General features: G+C 40.8%; 1 protein-coding gene across 1 annotated transcript in view; it reads right to left on the bottom strand.

The window, feature by feature from the left end:
* Positions 1-265: 265 nt before the first annotated feature.
* The window catches only part of LOC106555048 (ephrin type-B receptor 5), a 144,809-nt gene continuing 130,781 nt past the window's right edge, over positions 266-14,293 (bottom strand). Inside the window, exons 12-16 of the mRNA XM_087716398.1 lie at positions 9,767-9,982; positions 9,094-9,243; positions 8,777-8,970; positions 5,924-6,079; positions 266-2,360 (exon numbers count right to left, since the gene is read on the bottom strand). Of these exons, the coding sequence (XP_087572524.1) occupies positions 2,252-2,360; positions 5,924-6,079; positions 8,777-8,970; positions 9,094-9,243; positions 9,767-9,982 (825 nt within the window). The 3' untranslated portion in view covers positions 266-2,251. The remainder of the gene's footprint in view (positions 2,361-5,923; positions 6,080-8,776; positions 8,971-9,093; positions 9,244-9,766; positions 9,983-14,293) is intronic.

The raw sequence follows: 14,293 nt of genomic DNA, 5'->3' as shown, positions 1-14,293 counted from the left end.
TGAGTGAGAAAGAAAGAAAGAGAGATTTCCTTTCTCAGATATAGTCTGTGTCTACCCTCGAGGAGCTTTTCTGCCAGAATGAGATTCAGTTCTAGAAAAATGCATCATGATCAATGGAGATTTAGTGTCCTGATGAATTAATGACTGCTCTGCTCCCATCCCAAATAGATCTGGGTTATCTTTATGGTCAGAGGCGATATGGCTTCACACCCACCTCACTGTGTTCTCAATGTATCTTATCTCCACGTGGACAAGATCCTCAATCGTTTTCTTGTGCAAACCATCTGCTCTTTTTCAACCTCCAGAAAATCAACGTAATCCCACATTCAAAGAAAGTCTTATCAACATATTTTTTGTAAAATGTTTTATTTCAGTTTCTGTGGTCTCCATATCCAGTTGAACATTGCAAAGAAGGACTTTTCATCTTCCTAGAGACAGACATACTGTACTGCTACCTACTCTTACTTCAACTAGGCTGTTGACATCCTATCAGAGGATCAACACAATCCACGGGTGGCCCAAAATGCTTCGGGTCCTAAGACTAAAACTCCAAATGCCCCCACCAAGCTCTTACCAATTACTATGGGGCCCAATACACAACAATATTATCCAGTGCAAATCCCATTCAAGTGAACTGCGGTACATCTAGACCAGGGGCTCAAGCTCAGTTCAGATGAGTTCTGCATGGGATTGGTTCATTAGCTTGAGGGCCTCACCCTTTCAAGCCTTCTCATGCCGTGATTCAAAAGTATCTAGGAAGTAAAAAATGAAGAGTATTGCGCCGTTAAACATAAATTTATTAAATATAAAAAGTACCGTGAAACAGAGCTACTTGCAAAACAGTGCTGCAAAACAGCTATTTCACTTTGGCTACTTAGCTGGCAGCATTTTTCATTAACTAGAACACCAATATTTGGTTTTTATTACTGCGCTGATATGCAATATTTCTTCATGATCATACCTAGGATGAAATAAAGTAGGAAAGCCATCCCATTAAGAGCTGTCCAATCCCTTCTTTCTTCTCTCTCCTTGCTGAAAGGGGACATTTTTCTTTTGGTCTCACCCTGCCCCACCACCTCTCCTCTCCTTTCCCCTCCTGTGGTCTTGCTTGCTTGTCCTCTGTCTTTCCCACGCTACGCCCATCAGGCAGAATTTGCAACAGGGCAGAGAGCTACAACCCTTCTTTCAACTGCCTTCTCCCTTCTCCACCAGGCCCAGCCTCCTGACCTCTTTTTCTGGCTATGCTTTGCTTCCTTGCTGCTCCCACCAGCAGAATTTAGCACCAACTCAGAAACAGCATCCACAATGCAATGTGAGAGCAACTAGGAGTGTCAGAAGGGCCGCACTGCTTGCAAGAGAGACTCTGAGCATGTTCTATGCCACTTGTCCCACAAGGAGACCTTGTGAGGTCATCGGGCTGAAGTAGTTGCTGCCGGGCTGTTCTTCTCCTTGGAGCTCAGGGCTCTGGCCTTGCTGGGCTATGTCTTCAGCACCTACAAAGCATAGATTTTTGCAGGACACAGAAAATGTTTTGGAGAGTGGTTGTTGTCCTCCCATCGGCCACAAGTTTGAGACCCTTGGTTTAGACTCTGTCTCATGGTTTGGATTTGTCCATCTCTGCCAACTTGAACAGCATCCAAAATACACTACCTGATGAGACAGCATTCAGACTGTCTTGCTTTGTTTAACCAAAACTGCCTAAAAGAAAAAAAAAATGGTGCCACGGCTCTTCTCTGCACCAAACTCCACTAGCTGGACAAAAGCTTTCTAGGGGTCTCTTTTGGCAACTCAGTCTTTCAACACTATATTTAACTCAACCTTGCTTGCTCCAGCTTAAAACTTGCCGTTTACAGGCCGCTAGTCCAAAGTATAATCTTCTGAGGTGTCTGTTTCTGTTATGGGTTCAATCCCATGCACGTTGGCATTGAAATGGCGGTGAGTGCATTTCCAATTCCAAAGCTACGTTTTCAGCTCTACCCTGTGTTCTATCAACCCACCCCACCCCAAATATACAATACCACCCATCTCTAAATGACACAGGATTTGTAGTGTTTCAAGTTATAATAAAAAAATAAAGAAAAACAAGCAAAGAATCTCTATAAATTTTCTCTGGTTTGTGAAGTGGAGTGCAATGTTTCCTGTGTCCCCATCCATGCCTGAAATGGACTGCTCTGTCTCTCTTCGACAGCAAAAAAAATATGTTCATTTGATTCTCCAGGTGCTTTAAGGGGAACGGACTGTGCTCAGTTTGTCAGACCTCAACAGGTTCAAGCTGATTGAGGTGGACCCGCATGAGTTGGATGCTGTTGAGGATTTTCTTCTGATGACCAACTAGGCTGATGCCAATACGCTGGATATCTCTGCAAATGAAAAGAGAAGAAGATCTCAGCCAAGGCTTTGGCACTGTCTACACTTGCAAACTTATTCAAGCCGATGTAGCCTGGCAGAACGTTGGAACCGTTTTGCCATCTTCACCTCTTTCATGGGTAGGGATGCTTATTGCCTTCGAAGAGAATTTGGTGAGAGGTGAGTTGCTCCCGGCATTACTGCCGGTTTGGTGTATACAAAAATTTTGCCCACACGTGCTTGCTTCGCTCGCACACACACCAGACAAAAATAGGTCTGCGCATGTGCAAAATGTTAAAAAAGAAAAAAAAACACATTTGTGCAATTACAATTGTTCTGCACATTCGCAGAACCAAAAATCAAGATGGCGGCCCCATAGGAGAACCAGTTCAGGGGCGTGGCAGGCCTGGATCTCTGCCAGTTCCAGCGACCCAGGCCACCAAACCAGTAACGGTTCAGTCGAACCGGTCCAAATTGGTTGGAACCCACTTCTGGTACAGTCTTTTTCTTCTAAGAATGAATAATGGCTATTGTAGAAAAAAGGACTTCTATGGTATACCATGGATGGTTCGAAACTGTATATCACATGCTTTTTGGTGTGTTATCTTGGAGCATGCCATGATTTTGCTGCAGATCATAGAACAATGATGGCACTTTCCCCCAGAAAATATTTTTATTTATCTATCTTATCTATAGAACTGTTTATTTTTCCCACAGTGACTGGATGGCATACAAGCTAAAACAATGGGGAAAAAATTCATAAAAGCACCTACCAGTTAATTGCAAAATTTGTATCTCTTAATGCTTTTATGACACAAAACAGGCAAAATAAACCAAGATACTAAGGAGCCAAATATACTCTTAAATGAAATATTTCACTCCTCCTGAACTTTTTTTTTTAAAAAAACAATCTATTTCTGCCCCTCTGTGACATTATTGTGTCATTCAGATGCCCACTGGGATTCTTAGCTGTTGAAGGAGAAAGGCAGGAGAAAGATGGCCCCAGTCCCAGAGAAAACTGTTAATCATGCTGGGTACAAAGTTTTTTATGTTTAGATTACTGCAACTTGTGCTAGATGGGGCTGTCTTTGAAAATGGCTGAAGGTACAACAGGGGTGCCATTTGGCTGCCCACCTGCTGCCCACTGAAAACTGGTACAGCAAAGGACATCTCAATTGCAGGGGCTATTTTGGTTGCCAGTCACCTTTTTGTGGCATGAATCTTCATTACTTTCAGAATCACCTACTATGGGTGAAGTCTGCTTGCCTTCTAGTTTGTTGCCAAGCGGGCATCTGGCAAGTTTCCTTTCCCTGGGATGTCCTGGATTCTAGCATTGTCAGTCAAGTACTTCATTCTGAAATAGCTTGCACTCAGAACAGGTCCTTCCCTTTACTATTATCATTCATGACAACAATAAAAACTGCCTTTTACAGGGCCTTCTAAGCAAAGGGTGCCCTGTAGCAGATGGCAACACTTTAGGAGAGATTAGGAATTTGTTTAGTTAATGTTGTTGTTTGCAGGTGTTTGTATGGTATGGTTGTGTTGTTTAAAGGATGTAAACTGCCCAGAATCTTTGAAGGAAGTGGCACACAGATGTACCTTATGTACAATATAATCCTCGCTGCTCAAGAGATGATTCTGGATCAGAAAAAATCAGCTTCCTACATCATTTCACATTGTTGTCAAAACTTCAAACAGTGTTTTACTGAAGTTTCCACCATATACATATGAATGTAAAATTAATAGTTAGTTGGATGACTAGCAGATTGATACTTGCATGTACCTCTTTAAAAGAATGCAATACTTTTCACAGATTTATTGTGTGTGTGTGTGTGTGTGTGTGTGTGTGTGTGTGTGTGTACTCATTCATACATTTAAATGATGTAAAAAGGCCTGAGTATTTAAAGTCATCTAGGGCAGGGGTTTCAAACTGACAGCCTGGTGCCCAGATGCATCATGCAAGGGCCACACCCACCCCAGCTTCATGTCGGGAAAAAACATCACTATATGTCATGTGATGGCAATGTGACACCACGGGTTTGACACCTGTGATCTAGGGCCATTTGCAGAAAAAAAAGTTGCATCTATAAACTTTTCAAAATGATTTAAAATGATTTTTAAACAATTTTTAAAATGATTCTATACACCTTTTAATTTTTGATTGGGAGCTGCCCTTAATTGTATGAAAGATAGTGGCTATATAAATATTTTAAATAAATAAATAAAAATATTGAGTAATGGTCACTATTGGAAGCTCTACAGCTTAATGCTGGCCAAGGAAATGCAAAAACATAGGGATGGGTCATGTGTGATCTTCTATATGTACCACAGTTCCCCAGAATCCTGGTCCTGCCTGAATTTATAAAATCACACATTCTAGCTTCACCGTTTCTTAGTGCTTACAATACAGCACATCAGAGCATGGCCTCACCAAATAACAGCACCTGGGCCAATCTTACCCAGGCTTGAAAAGTAAGTGAGATCATGATATTTGGATGGGAATTCAGGGCTTCAAAATAGACTAGATCAGTGATGGCGAACCTTTTTTGGCTCGCCTGCCATAAGCGGGGGGAGCGCAGGGGGGTCGTGCGCGGGTGTGCCACACCCATAATGCAATGTGCAACTCCCCCAGCATGCATGCACACATGACAGGTGCTCCCCCTATTTTTGCATGCTTTTTTTGCCCTCCCCAGGCTCCAGAGGCTTTATAGGAGCCTGGGGAGAGCAAAAACAGTCTCCCCCACCCCTCTGGAGGCTCCAGGAGCTTCCCAGAAGCCTTGGGAGTGCAAAAAACTGGCCCTACGGGCAAACAGGAAAATTAGGAATGGACTTCCGGTTTGCTCGTAGGGCTGGTTTAAGCCTCTGGAGCCTGGGGAGGGTGAAAAATGGCTTTTAAAAATGCTGAAGTTGACTTGTGCACGCTGGCCAGCTGACAGGGCAATCCATTGCGTACCCTGACAAATGACTCCACCTGCCACCTGTTCGCTATCCCGGGACTAGATTTTCTCAGCTTTAAATGTATTTATAATATATATTAAACTTTATAATTTTATAAACTTTTATAATATAATATTATAAATTTTAATATTAAAATAGACTGTTTTGTAGGCAAATTTACCTAATCTTGGCATCAGGCTCTAGATCAGGCTTTAGATTACAATCATGTCATTGATTGTGCTGACATTTGATAAATGACAAAGAAAACTACCTTGCCTATCATAGTATACTTTCTTGCCAAATATATGCTTTCCATTCCCCACACTTAGAGAGAAGCAATATCCAATTCTGCACACACGGTCCGCGTTGAAACACTTTTAGTGAGTAATAAATGTTCAGAAAGATATGGTCTTTCTTTTGAGAAAGATGACTCATTTCTTCCTATTCACTTGAAGAAGAAATACCTCTCTATATTTCAAATCACACCTGACCTGGAGGACATTTTGACCCATACTCTTTTCAAATACAAATGATATACCATAATTGCAAAATCACAAAGAGTATGTAGCCATGAAAGCCAAACTTGCGCTTATCTGCAGACTCAATCGTACTGTCACATAATAGGAGATGCCGTTCTTACTCTAAAGTCATGCGTGAGATGACATCAAATGTAGTCAGGCCAGCTTGGTCAAAGTTATCCTTGTAACGTCCCATCTTAATGGCATCCAGCCATTCGTGGGCATTGGAGAGTGAAGGGAAGTCTGGGGGTGAGTTGCTCAGTAGATGTTGGGACGGCCTATAAAGAAGAAGAGAAGAGGGACACTTCAAAGAGCACAAGAACATACTGCGACATGCTGCAGGAGAAGTGGTGAAATACGTGACTTTTGAAACATGCAGAAGACACTATGGGGAACTGCCAACCTCAGTTCTGCCAGTTACACCTGCCAAGTAGCCCTGAGCAGGGGTGAAATTCAGCAGGTTCTGACAGACTCTGGAAAACTAGTAGCAGAAATTTTGAGTAGTTCGGAGAAAATGCCACTTCTGGCTGGCCCCAGATTGGGGTAGGAATGGAGATTTTGCAGTATTCTTCCCCTGCCATGCCCACCAAGCCATGCCCAAAGAACCAGGAGTAAAAAAAGTTGAATTTCACCACCGGCCTTAGGTCTTAGATGGATTTTATTTGTGCTTTCTACTGGTGCACCTGATACCTGAAGAGGTTTTCAATGGAATTTAAACCATGTTGCTAAAGGAGGCTCTTGTTATTCCTCTTCTAAAATACTATATGTTTTGCCTTTCTTCCTTTGGACAGAATTAAAGGCACCTTTATGCATTCAAAGTTGTTTTTTAAAAAAAAATTATAAAAAGCTATGTACAACTAAGGATTCCTCTCTTCTTTCCCGGCTCTGGATGAAAGTTTGTAAGACCCATGGGAAAATGTCTCCATGCCAACAGGACGGACTTCCTTCCTCACTTCTGAATTCATCTAATCTTGGCTGCATCTTTCCCCTGGGAACTCCTCTTCGTTGACCCCAAGTTTTTAGTTGTATAAAACTGAGAAAAAACGCATGGGAACATAGGAATTTCTAAAGCATTATTATCAGCATTTTTGAGAAGGTTCCACCATCACCTCATTCCCACCAGAGGCAGACCTCTTTTTACCAATTTCATGTTTTCACCTTTGCTCATTAGATACTGTGATCAGTTGCAAAACCCACATCTTGCTCAATCCACAAGCCTTCAAGAATTTTCCTAATTTAACTGCCCACCATACAGCTGTTCACTTAATAAACATCTGAAATCAAGCATTCTATTAACAGAACACAATAATAATCGCCATCATGCTGCGTAGTGGACTGAGAGTAGGATATGAGCCACAATTCTCTTTTTTCACCGAACCGGCAGGAAAAAAATGCTTTAAAAAGCAGGGGGGAAAAGCACACACATCCACACACACATATATAGGTTCTGGTTGCTTAAAATCCTCAAAATCTTTATTTTGTGGTCTCCAAGACACTTCTTATCACAGTTGCTCAAAACTAGTAATAGCATTTCCTGACAATTTGTAGTGGGAAATATTAATAAATTGCAGTGTAAGAACTATTCAGAATAGCTTAGATTCCCAAACTTTTTCTAAAATCCAAGGAATTCTCCGCTTTCCGAAGGAAATCCTGGTCATGCCCTCATGATTAACTCATCCATCACCACTACTGCAAAACATTTCCCATCCTGACAAATGCATTTACTTCCGCCTTTACTGGCCTTTTGCTATTGGTGTCCATGCATTTGATTCCCTCTACTAATTTTACCCCTTGCAAAGTAATTAACTACAGGGTGCTATGTAATAAGAGTTTGCATACTTTGTGTTGACTGTACATTTATAACTGGTATTAAGAACTTTTTGATTATTATTTTCTTTGTCCAGAGGAAGCATCAGATTCCAAATTAATACCTAGAACAGCGATGGTGAACCTTTTTTGGCTCACGTGCCATAGGGGGGAGCGCAGGGGGATTGTGCGCGGGCGTGCTGCACCCGTAATGCAATGTGTGACCCCCCAGTGCGCATGCGCGCATGAGAGGCGTTCCCCCCCCATTTTTCCATGCTTTTTTTGCCCTTCCCAAGCTCCAGAGGCTTTATAGGAGCCTGGGGAGGGCAAAAAGAGTCTCCCCCCCCCCGGAGGCCCTTCAGAGGCTTGAGGGACCTTCAGGAGGCCTCCAGAAGACTAAAAAGGACCCTACGAGCAAACCGAAAGTGACTTCCGGTTTGCTCGTAGGATCGGTTTAAGCCCTCCGGAGGCTTCAAGGGAACCTCCTGAAGGTCCCTGAAGCCTCCGGAGGGCTTAAACCGACCCTATGAGCAAACTGGAAGTCCGTTCCCGAACTTCCAATTTGCCCACAGGGCCAATTTTTTGCACTTGGGGGAAGGGCTCTTTTCACCCTCCCCAGGCTCCTATAAAGCCTCTGGAGCCTGGGGAGTGTTAGGTTTGAAGGAACAGATGAGGCGTGAGGCGGCTGAGGTAAGCAAACAGCGATTTATTGAACAACAGCAGCAGATAACTATGTACAGCAAATTCAGCACCTAGCCCTGCTTGACAGCTATTTATACGAGAGCTGTCAAGCAGGGCGACCAATAAGAGTGCTTAGGGCAGCCCGCGCTCAGCCAGCCACACCTTAGCTAATCAGGCGTGGCTGAGCTGTTGCCGGCTGTCAATCGTAAGTCGAGGACTTGCGGCTGGTCGTACGTTGAGGACTTAGCAGGGCGGGCGAAAAATGGCTTTTAAAAAGGCTGAACTCAGCTGGCCAGCGCGCACATGCACACTGGCCAACACCTCTCGTGCCCTGAGAAATGGCTCCGCATGCCACCTGTGGCACACGTGCCATAGGTTCGCCATCCCGGACCTAGAAGGTGTGCTTGATTTCTAAATTTCAAAACACAGCTCTTCTATCATTCCCTCCAATTTGTGGATTAACCACTTCCCTGATGCTCCCTTCCTACCTGCTATTTCCTGTGCCAGTTGCTTTGAGAGCGGATGGTTTGCGAATCATCTTGTCCAGGGCATTGACTATCTGCTCAAATTTGGGCCTCTGGACCCGTTCTTTCTGCCAACAATCCAACATCAGCAGGTGCAAAACAGTAGGGCAGTCTGGAGGTGGTGGAAGACGGTAATCCTGGTCGATAGCATTGATTACCTACAACAAAGGAAGAAAAGCATAAGGACATTCTCCCAGTGGCATATATATGAATGCTATCCAAAAAGTAAATATCTAGTTCAAAGCATGTACTTCTAGTGTTTGGACCACATTAAAACTTACATCCTGATTGGACATGTCCCAGTAGGGCCTCTCTCCGTAGGACATGACTTCCCACATTACAATGCCATAGCTCCAGACATCACTTGAGGATGTAAATTTGCGGTACTGGATAGCTTCTGGAGCTGTCCAACGAATGGGAATCTTGCCACCCTATAGTTGTAAAGGAAAAGAAGAGCAGTATGCATCAGACAGCTCTCAGTTCAAAATAGGTCCTCTGGTATCAAGTCAGTTCTTAGATTTTTAAAAAATAAGCTGATAGAGCAGAAAGAGAGTCCTAGTAATAGAACTGAAATTTTTACAGAGTGCATTCCAAAACAATGGCAGTTTCATTATATAAAACTTGCGACAATCAAAAGAAAGGCTATATTTGCTGTCTTGAATTTTTATAAAAATAATTAAGGTATAAATTAAAAAAGTAAATGCCATTAAACTGTACCTAATTCCTCAGTATAAAGAGAAACAAATCATATTTTTTACTTTATTTAGATGACTGATAACTTTAGTAGAGAGACTCAGAGATGCTCTGCTCAGAGTCCCCTGAACCACGAGACGGGTGGCAAATAAATTTGATAAATTAAAATAAGACAACATGAAATATAACACAGTACAAACACAGAATCCTGCCTGATTATTAGAGATTTGTGAAAAAGTATTTTCTCATATAAGAACTTACCAAGGCCCCAGTGTAGGTTGGGTTTGAAGCATCATCTTCTAAGAATCTTGACAAGCCAAAATCTGACACTTTGCAAACCAAGTTGCTGTTGACCAGGATATTACGGGCAGCTAAATCCCGGTGAACATAATTCATATCTGAGAGATAACGCATTCCAGCTGCTATGCCCCGCAGCATGCCAACCAGCTGCAACATGCTGAACTGACCCTCCTTTTGCTGTAAGTTACAAACAAGAAAGAAGAGCTTCTATGACACATTAGTATATAAATGTTTTCTAATTTCTCACCTGCATCAGTAGTTTGACAATTCCAAAGCAGGCTGAATAAGATGATACTGAATAATTACAGCTGGATGCAAGATTCAATTGCACCTGACATGCGTTATAGGAAAAGACCTAAGAACCTATTAGCTTTTCTGAATTTACCACTTCCAGTCTAGTTCTTTCTAAAGTGCAATATTTATGCTTGGCTTTTGCAGGGAGAACTTCTTGTTTTTCTCTATGAAAAAAAAAATCACCATCACAGTGCAGCATTAATTCAATCCTGATCTCTGTCTGATGGGCTTTCTGTTTGGAAAGTGTATTTTGGGATCAATCTCTAGAGTGTGATAGCTCAAAACCAGGCATACCAACTTCAGTGGAAATTGGATAAAGATGCTAGAAGGGAAAAAAGATTAGCAAATAAATACAACAATATGGAAGCTTCAGGAATCATAAAGAGCTGGAGATACTAAGAGATTATATTACACTATATATGGTATATTGAAAGCAGTGAAAAGATAAGCAGTTTAGAGACTTTACAGAGGTAAAGTCTGAACAGATAAAAAACCTGGTGTGTTTAGCAATGTTGTCAAATTAAACATATTGGAAGTAATTAATATCTTCAATAAAAAGGGGGCCACTCAAAAGGAAATAACTTATGAGTCGAAGAATTTCGATCCACAAGTAAATACAAAGGCTTTATAATGCTTCGCAAATATTTCAGAAGTAATTGAAACCTTGGAGGAATACTGCATTTCAATAACATCGGCATCACATTGGATTTAGAAGGCCACCAAAATAAATGACTCTAGGCAGCACCAAGTATTAAAACATCATTAAAAAATCGAAATACAAATCTATGCAATTCAAGAAAACCTCCTGCTGCGGTAAAACATGCATTAACTTTAATGAGTAGATTCCTTCAAGCCGCTGCATTTTTTTTCAGGCTCTCACAGAAAAAAGAATTTGGCTGATTCAATTAGTAGTAGAGAAGCGATGTGCTTGAGCAAGATCCAAAGCAGTTTACCAACTCCAGTATGATGTTACTTCTGAAGCCAACATCCATATGCAGTACATGATCTCTAAATGTTTTGGAAATGAGTTATTGAAGAAAAATGATGAGATGCCACCCACATCTCCATGACCGCCATGGGTGGAATGAACCAAGAGACTTTGGGAATAACAACATTTGCAATTTCATGCCTTCCTACCCCTGGCCTGATTTTCCCACTCCTTCTATTAGGAACTTGTATCCAGCTATTATATTTCCTGCATTAAAAGCTGCAAAGCGCATCTGGAGGATGCTGAGACAGTTGTATAATTTTTGACCCTTATTTCCATAAGAAGCTGATGCTCCAGGAAAACCCTAGTTTGAAAACAGCAGAGGACTCCTTTAAAAAAAAAAAAATCATAGGCAAATAGGAATATGAAAACTTTGGATCCTTTTATTGTCAACTGGATTTTTAAATTATGAGTAATTACAAAAGTACTTTAGATTGCCTAAATTGGCAGAATAGAAGTATATTCAATTAAAGCATCTCTTCATTTGGCAATCTAATTCAGGTGCATTAGCAGCTTCTAAAACACATGAATTAATGTGGAATTTTGAAACCTGTTTCTACACCATTAAAAAAATGCATTCTTGTTTCCACAACTCATTGATAAACAAAACCTACACTGGCCTTCATGAGAAGGAGACCAAAAAAGTCACTAGTAGAACTAGATTTCTAATCTTATAAGAACAGAAGACCTTCAGGCTATAAAATTTATTTTGAGAACTTGGAATATTATTGAGATCTAATATAAGAGGTAATATGCCCAGTGATATCAGTAAAATGCCTGAATAAAAGAAAAACAATGTAAATCTTAAATTGTATTACATTTTAAATGAAATGGTTCAATTTCAGTGGTTCTAGCTCTAATCAGAACTAAATTTCTGTCCAATTCATCAGGTTTAGTCAGTCATTTAATTTTAATTACATTAATTTATGTTTAAAAAACAGATGAGGTAAATAGAACATTTTAGAACCATCTAAAAAGCTAATGCTAACTCTGAAGTTTCCATTTTTAATATTCATCTTCCAATATACAAAAGCTACTGCATTTAAAAATATTATTGAGACATAAAGTGGTTTAATCTATAGCAGTTTGCAAACTTTGATAATAACATCAAAAAGATCTGTTACAGGATATGTATTCCTGATTATGTACAGTAACAGTTAATTATTGGGAGATTCTAAATTAATATTACTATGAACATTATATGAATGCCTATGCATACAAAAAACCAATTATAAAGGATTAAATATAACTTGACTAAAATTCATCCATGCTGTAAAATTAAGGACTTTATCTTTTGTAATAGATTATGGTATGAATAATCTTTTAAAATATTATTGCCTGATTTTATTGTAAGGACATTTGACTACCTCTTTGAGTAATTGGGACAAACAATATACAGGATATATAATATTTTAATAGAGTTTACTGATTCTCTGAATCTTTCAGTTAAGAGAGAATTAATATCTTGATAGAAACTGGTGGTCCATATAGATAAGGTTCAACAAGAATACACTGAAAATAGTCTAATAGTGAATTTAATATTGTTGTTGTTGTTTGTTGTTTATTAGTTTTGTATGCCGCCCACTCCCGAAGGACTCCGGGTGGCTCACAATAAACAGGGAAAGGGAAATAAATAAGACAATACAAAGAATTTAAAAATGCACAACATTCACAATTGAGGCGGGGCTGGATATTTCAACAACCCCCAGCCTGTCGGAACAGCCAGGACTTGGTAGCTTTACAGAAGGCCGGGAGGGTAGTAAGGGTCCGGATCTCCATGGGGAGCTCATTCCAGAGGGCCGACGCAGCAACAGAGAAGGCTGTGCCCCTGGGGGTTGCCAGCCGACATTGGCTGGTCGATGGAACCCGGAGAATGCCAAGCCTGTGAGATCGAATCGGTCTTTGGGAGATAATTGGCAGGAGGAGGTCTCTCAGGTACCCAGGTCCGATGCCATGCAGGGCTTTATAAGTAACGACTAGCATCTTGAAGCGTGTCCAGAGACCAATGGGTAGCCAGTGCAGCTCGCGGAGGATAGGTGTAACGTGGGTGTACCTGGGTGCACCCACAATCGCTCGCGCGGCTGCATTCTGGACTAGCTGAAGTCTTCGAACACTTTTCAAGGGCAGCCCCATGTAGAGCGCGTTACAGTAATCCAGTCTTGAGGTGACGAAGGCATGAGTGACTATCTGAGGTGCCTCCCAGTCCAGGTAGGGTCGCAATTGGTGCACCAGGCGAACCTGGGCAAAGACCCCCCTGGTCACAGCCGACAAATGGTGATCTAAAGTCAGCTGTGGGTCCAGGAGGACTCCCAAATTGCGAACCCTCTCTGAGGGGCGTATAATTTCACCCCCCAGCCTAAGAGATGGAATAGTTTGCCAATCTTTGGGAGGGAACATCAATAGCCATTCAGTCTTGTCGGGATTGAGCGCAAGCTTGTTCGTTCCCATCCAGACCCCAACAGCCTCCAAATACATTCATACTTCTAAAACACATTAGAATTTGGGAATATTAATAAATGTTAAAAATATGTGTATCACAGTACTCAAACTTAAATGATATTGTAAAAACTGTAGTATGGGCGCACCTCATACAGAGATTAGGAATCTGAGCAGATTCTTTAGTGACATGCAAAAAGGATAACAACAAAGATAATAGATGCTAATATGCTTTTTTGGTTTGGATCTCAAGAAAATTGCTCATTGTGTAGTGCCTTTTAAGTTGATGGAACAAATAACTAACTTGGTATCTGGGACTGTGTATGCATGCATATCTTTATATGCTTGATCCCAAGAGGAAAAACATTTATTTTGATCTTGTTGTGGCAACTATATCAAAGAGAACAAAACACTTAAGCAATAATAATTCATCCACTGCTGGATGAATGTCTAAGAAACATTTGGGATAATTTATTATGATAAAAAACCAATTTGTAAATTAGAGTATGATTAGGGATGCATATAATCATCTTAATTTATTCTGTTTTGAAACTGCAGATAAACAACAAATTATTATGTTATTCATTGTCTATGATTTCGATAAGTTTGTTTTGTATAATTCTTAATTAATTTAATAAGGTAACACATTATGAATGCTTACTATGCATTGTTGAATATTTAATATTGTAAGACATTGGCTTCGCTTTCCCTACATCTGGAAATCTTATTCAACAATTCCTTTGATTTCTGAGTTTTTGTTAATGATCCTA

The sequence above is a fragment of the Thamnophis sirtalis genome, unplaced genomic scaffold (genome assembly GCF_051295495.1).
Source record: "Thamnophis sirtalis isolate CommonGarterSnake01/CBP01778 unplaced genomic scaffold, rThaSir2_p1.2 scaffold_5, whole genome shotgun sequence".
Lineage (NCBI taxonomy): Eukaryota > Metazoa > Chordata > Lepidosauria > Squamata > Natricidae > Thamnophis > Thamnophis sirtalis.
This window is presented reverse-complemented; position numbering and strand designations above follow the sequence as displayed.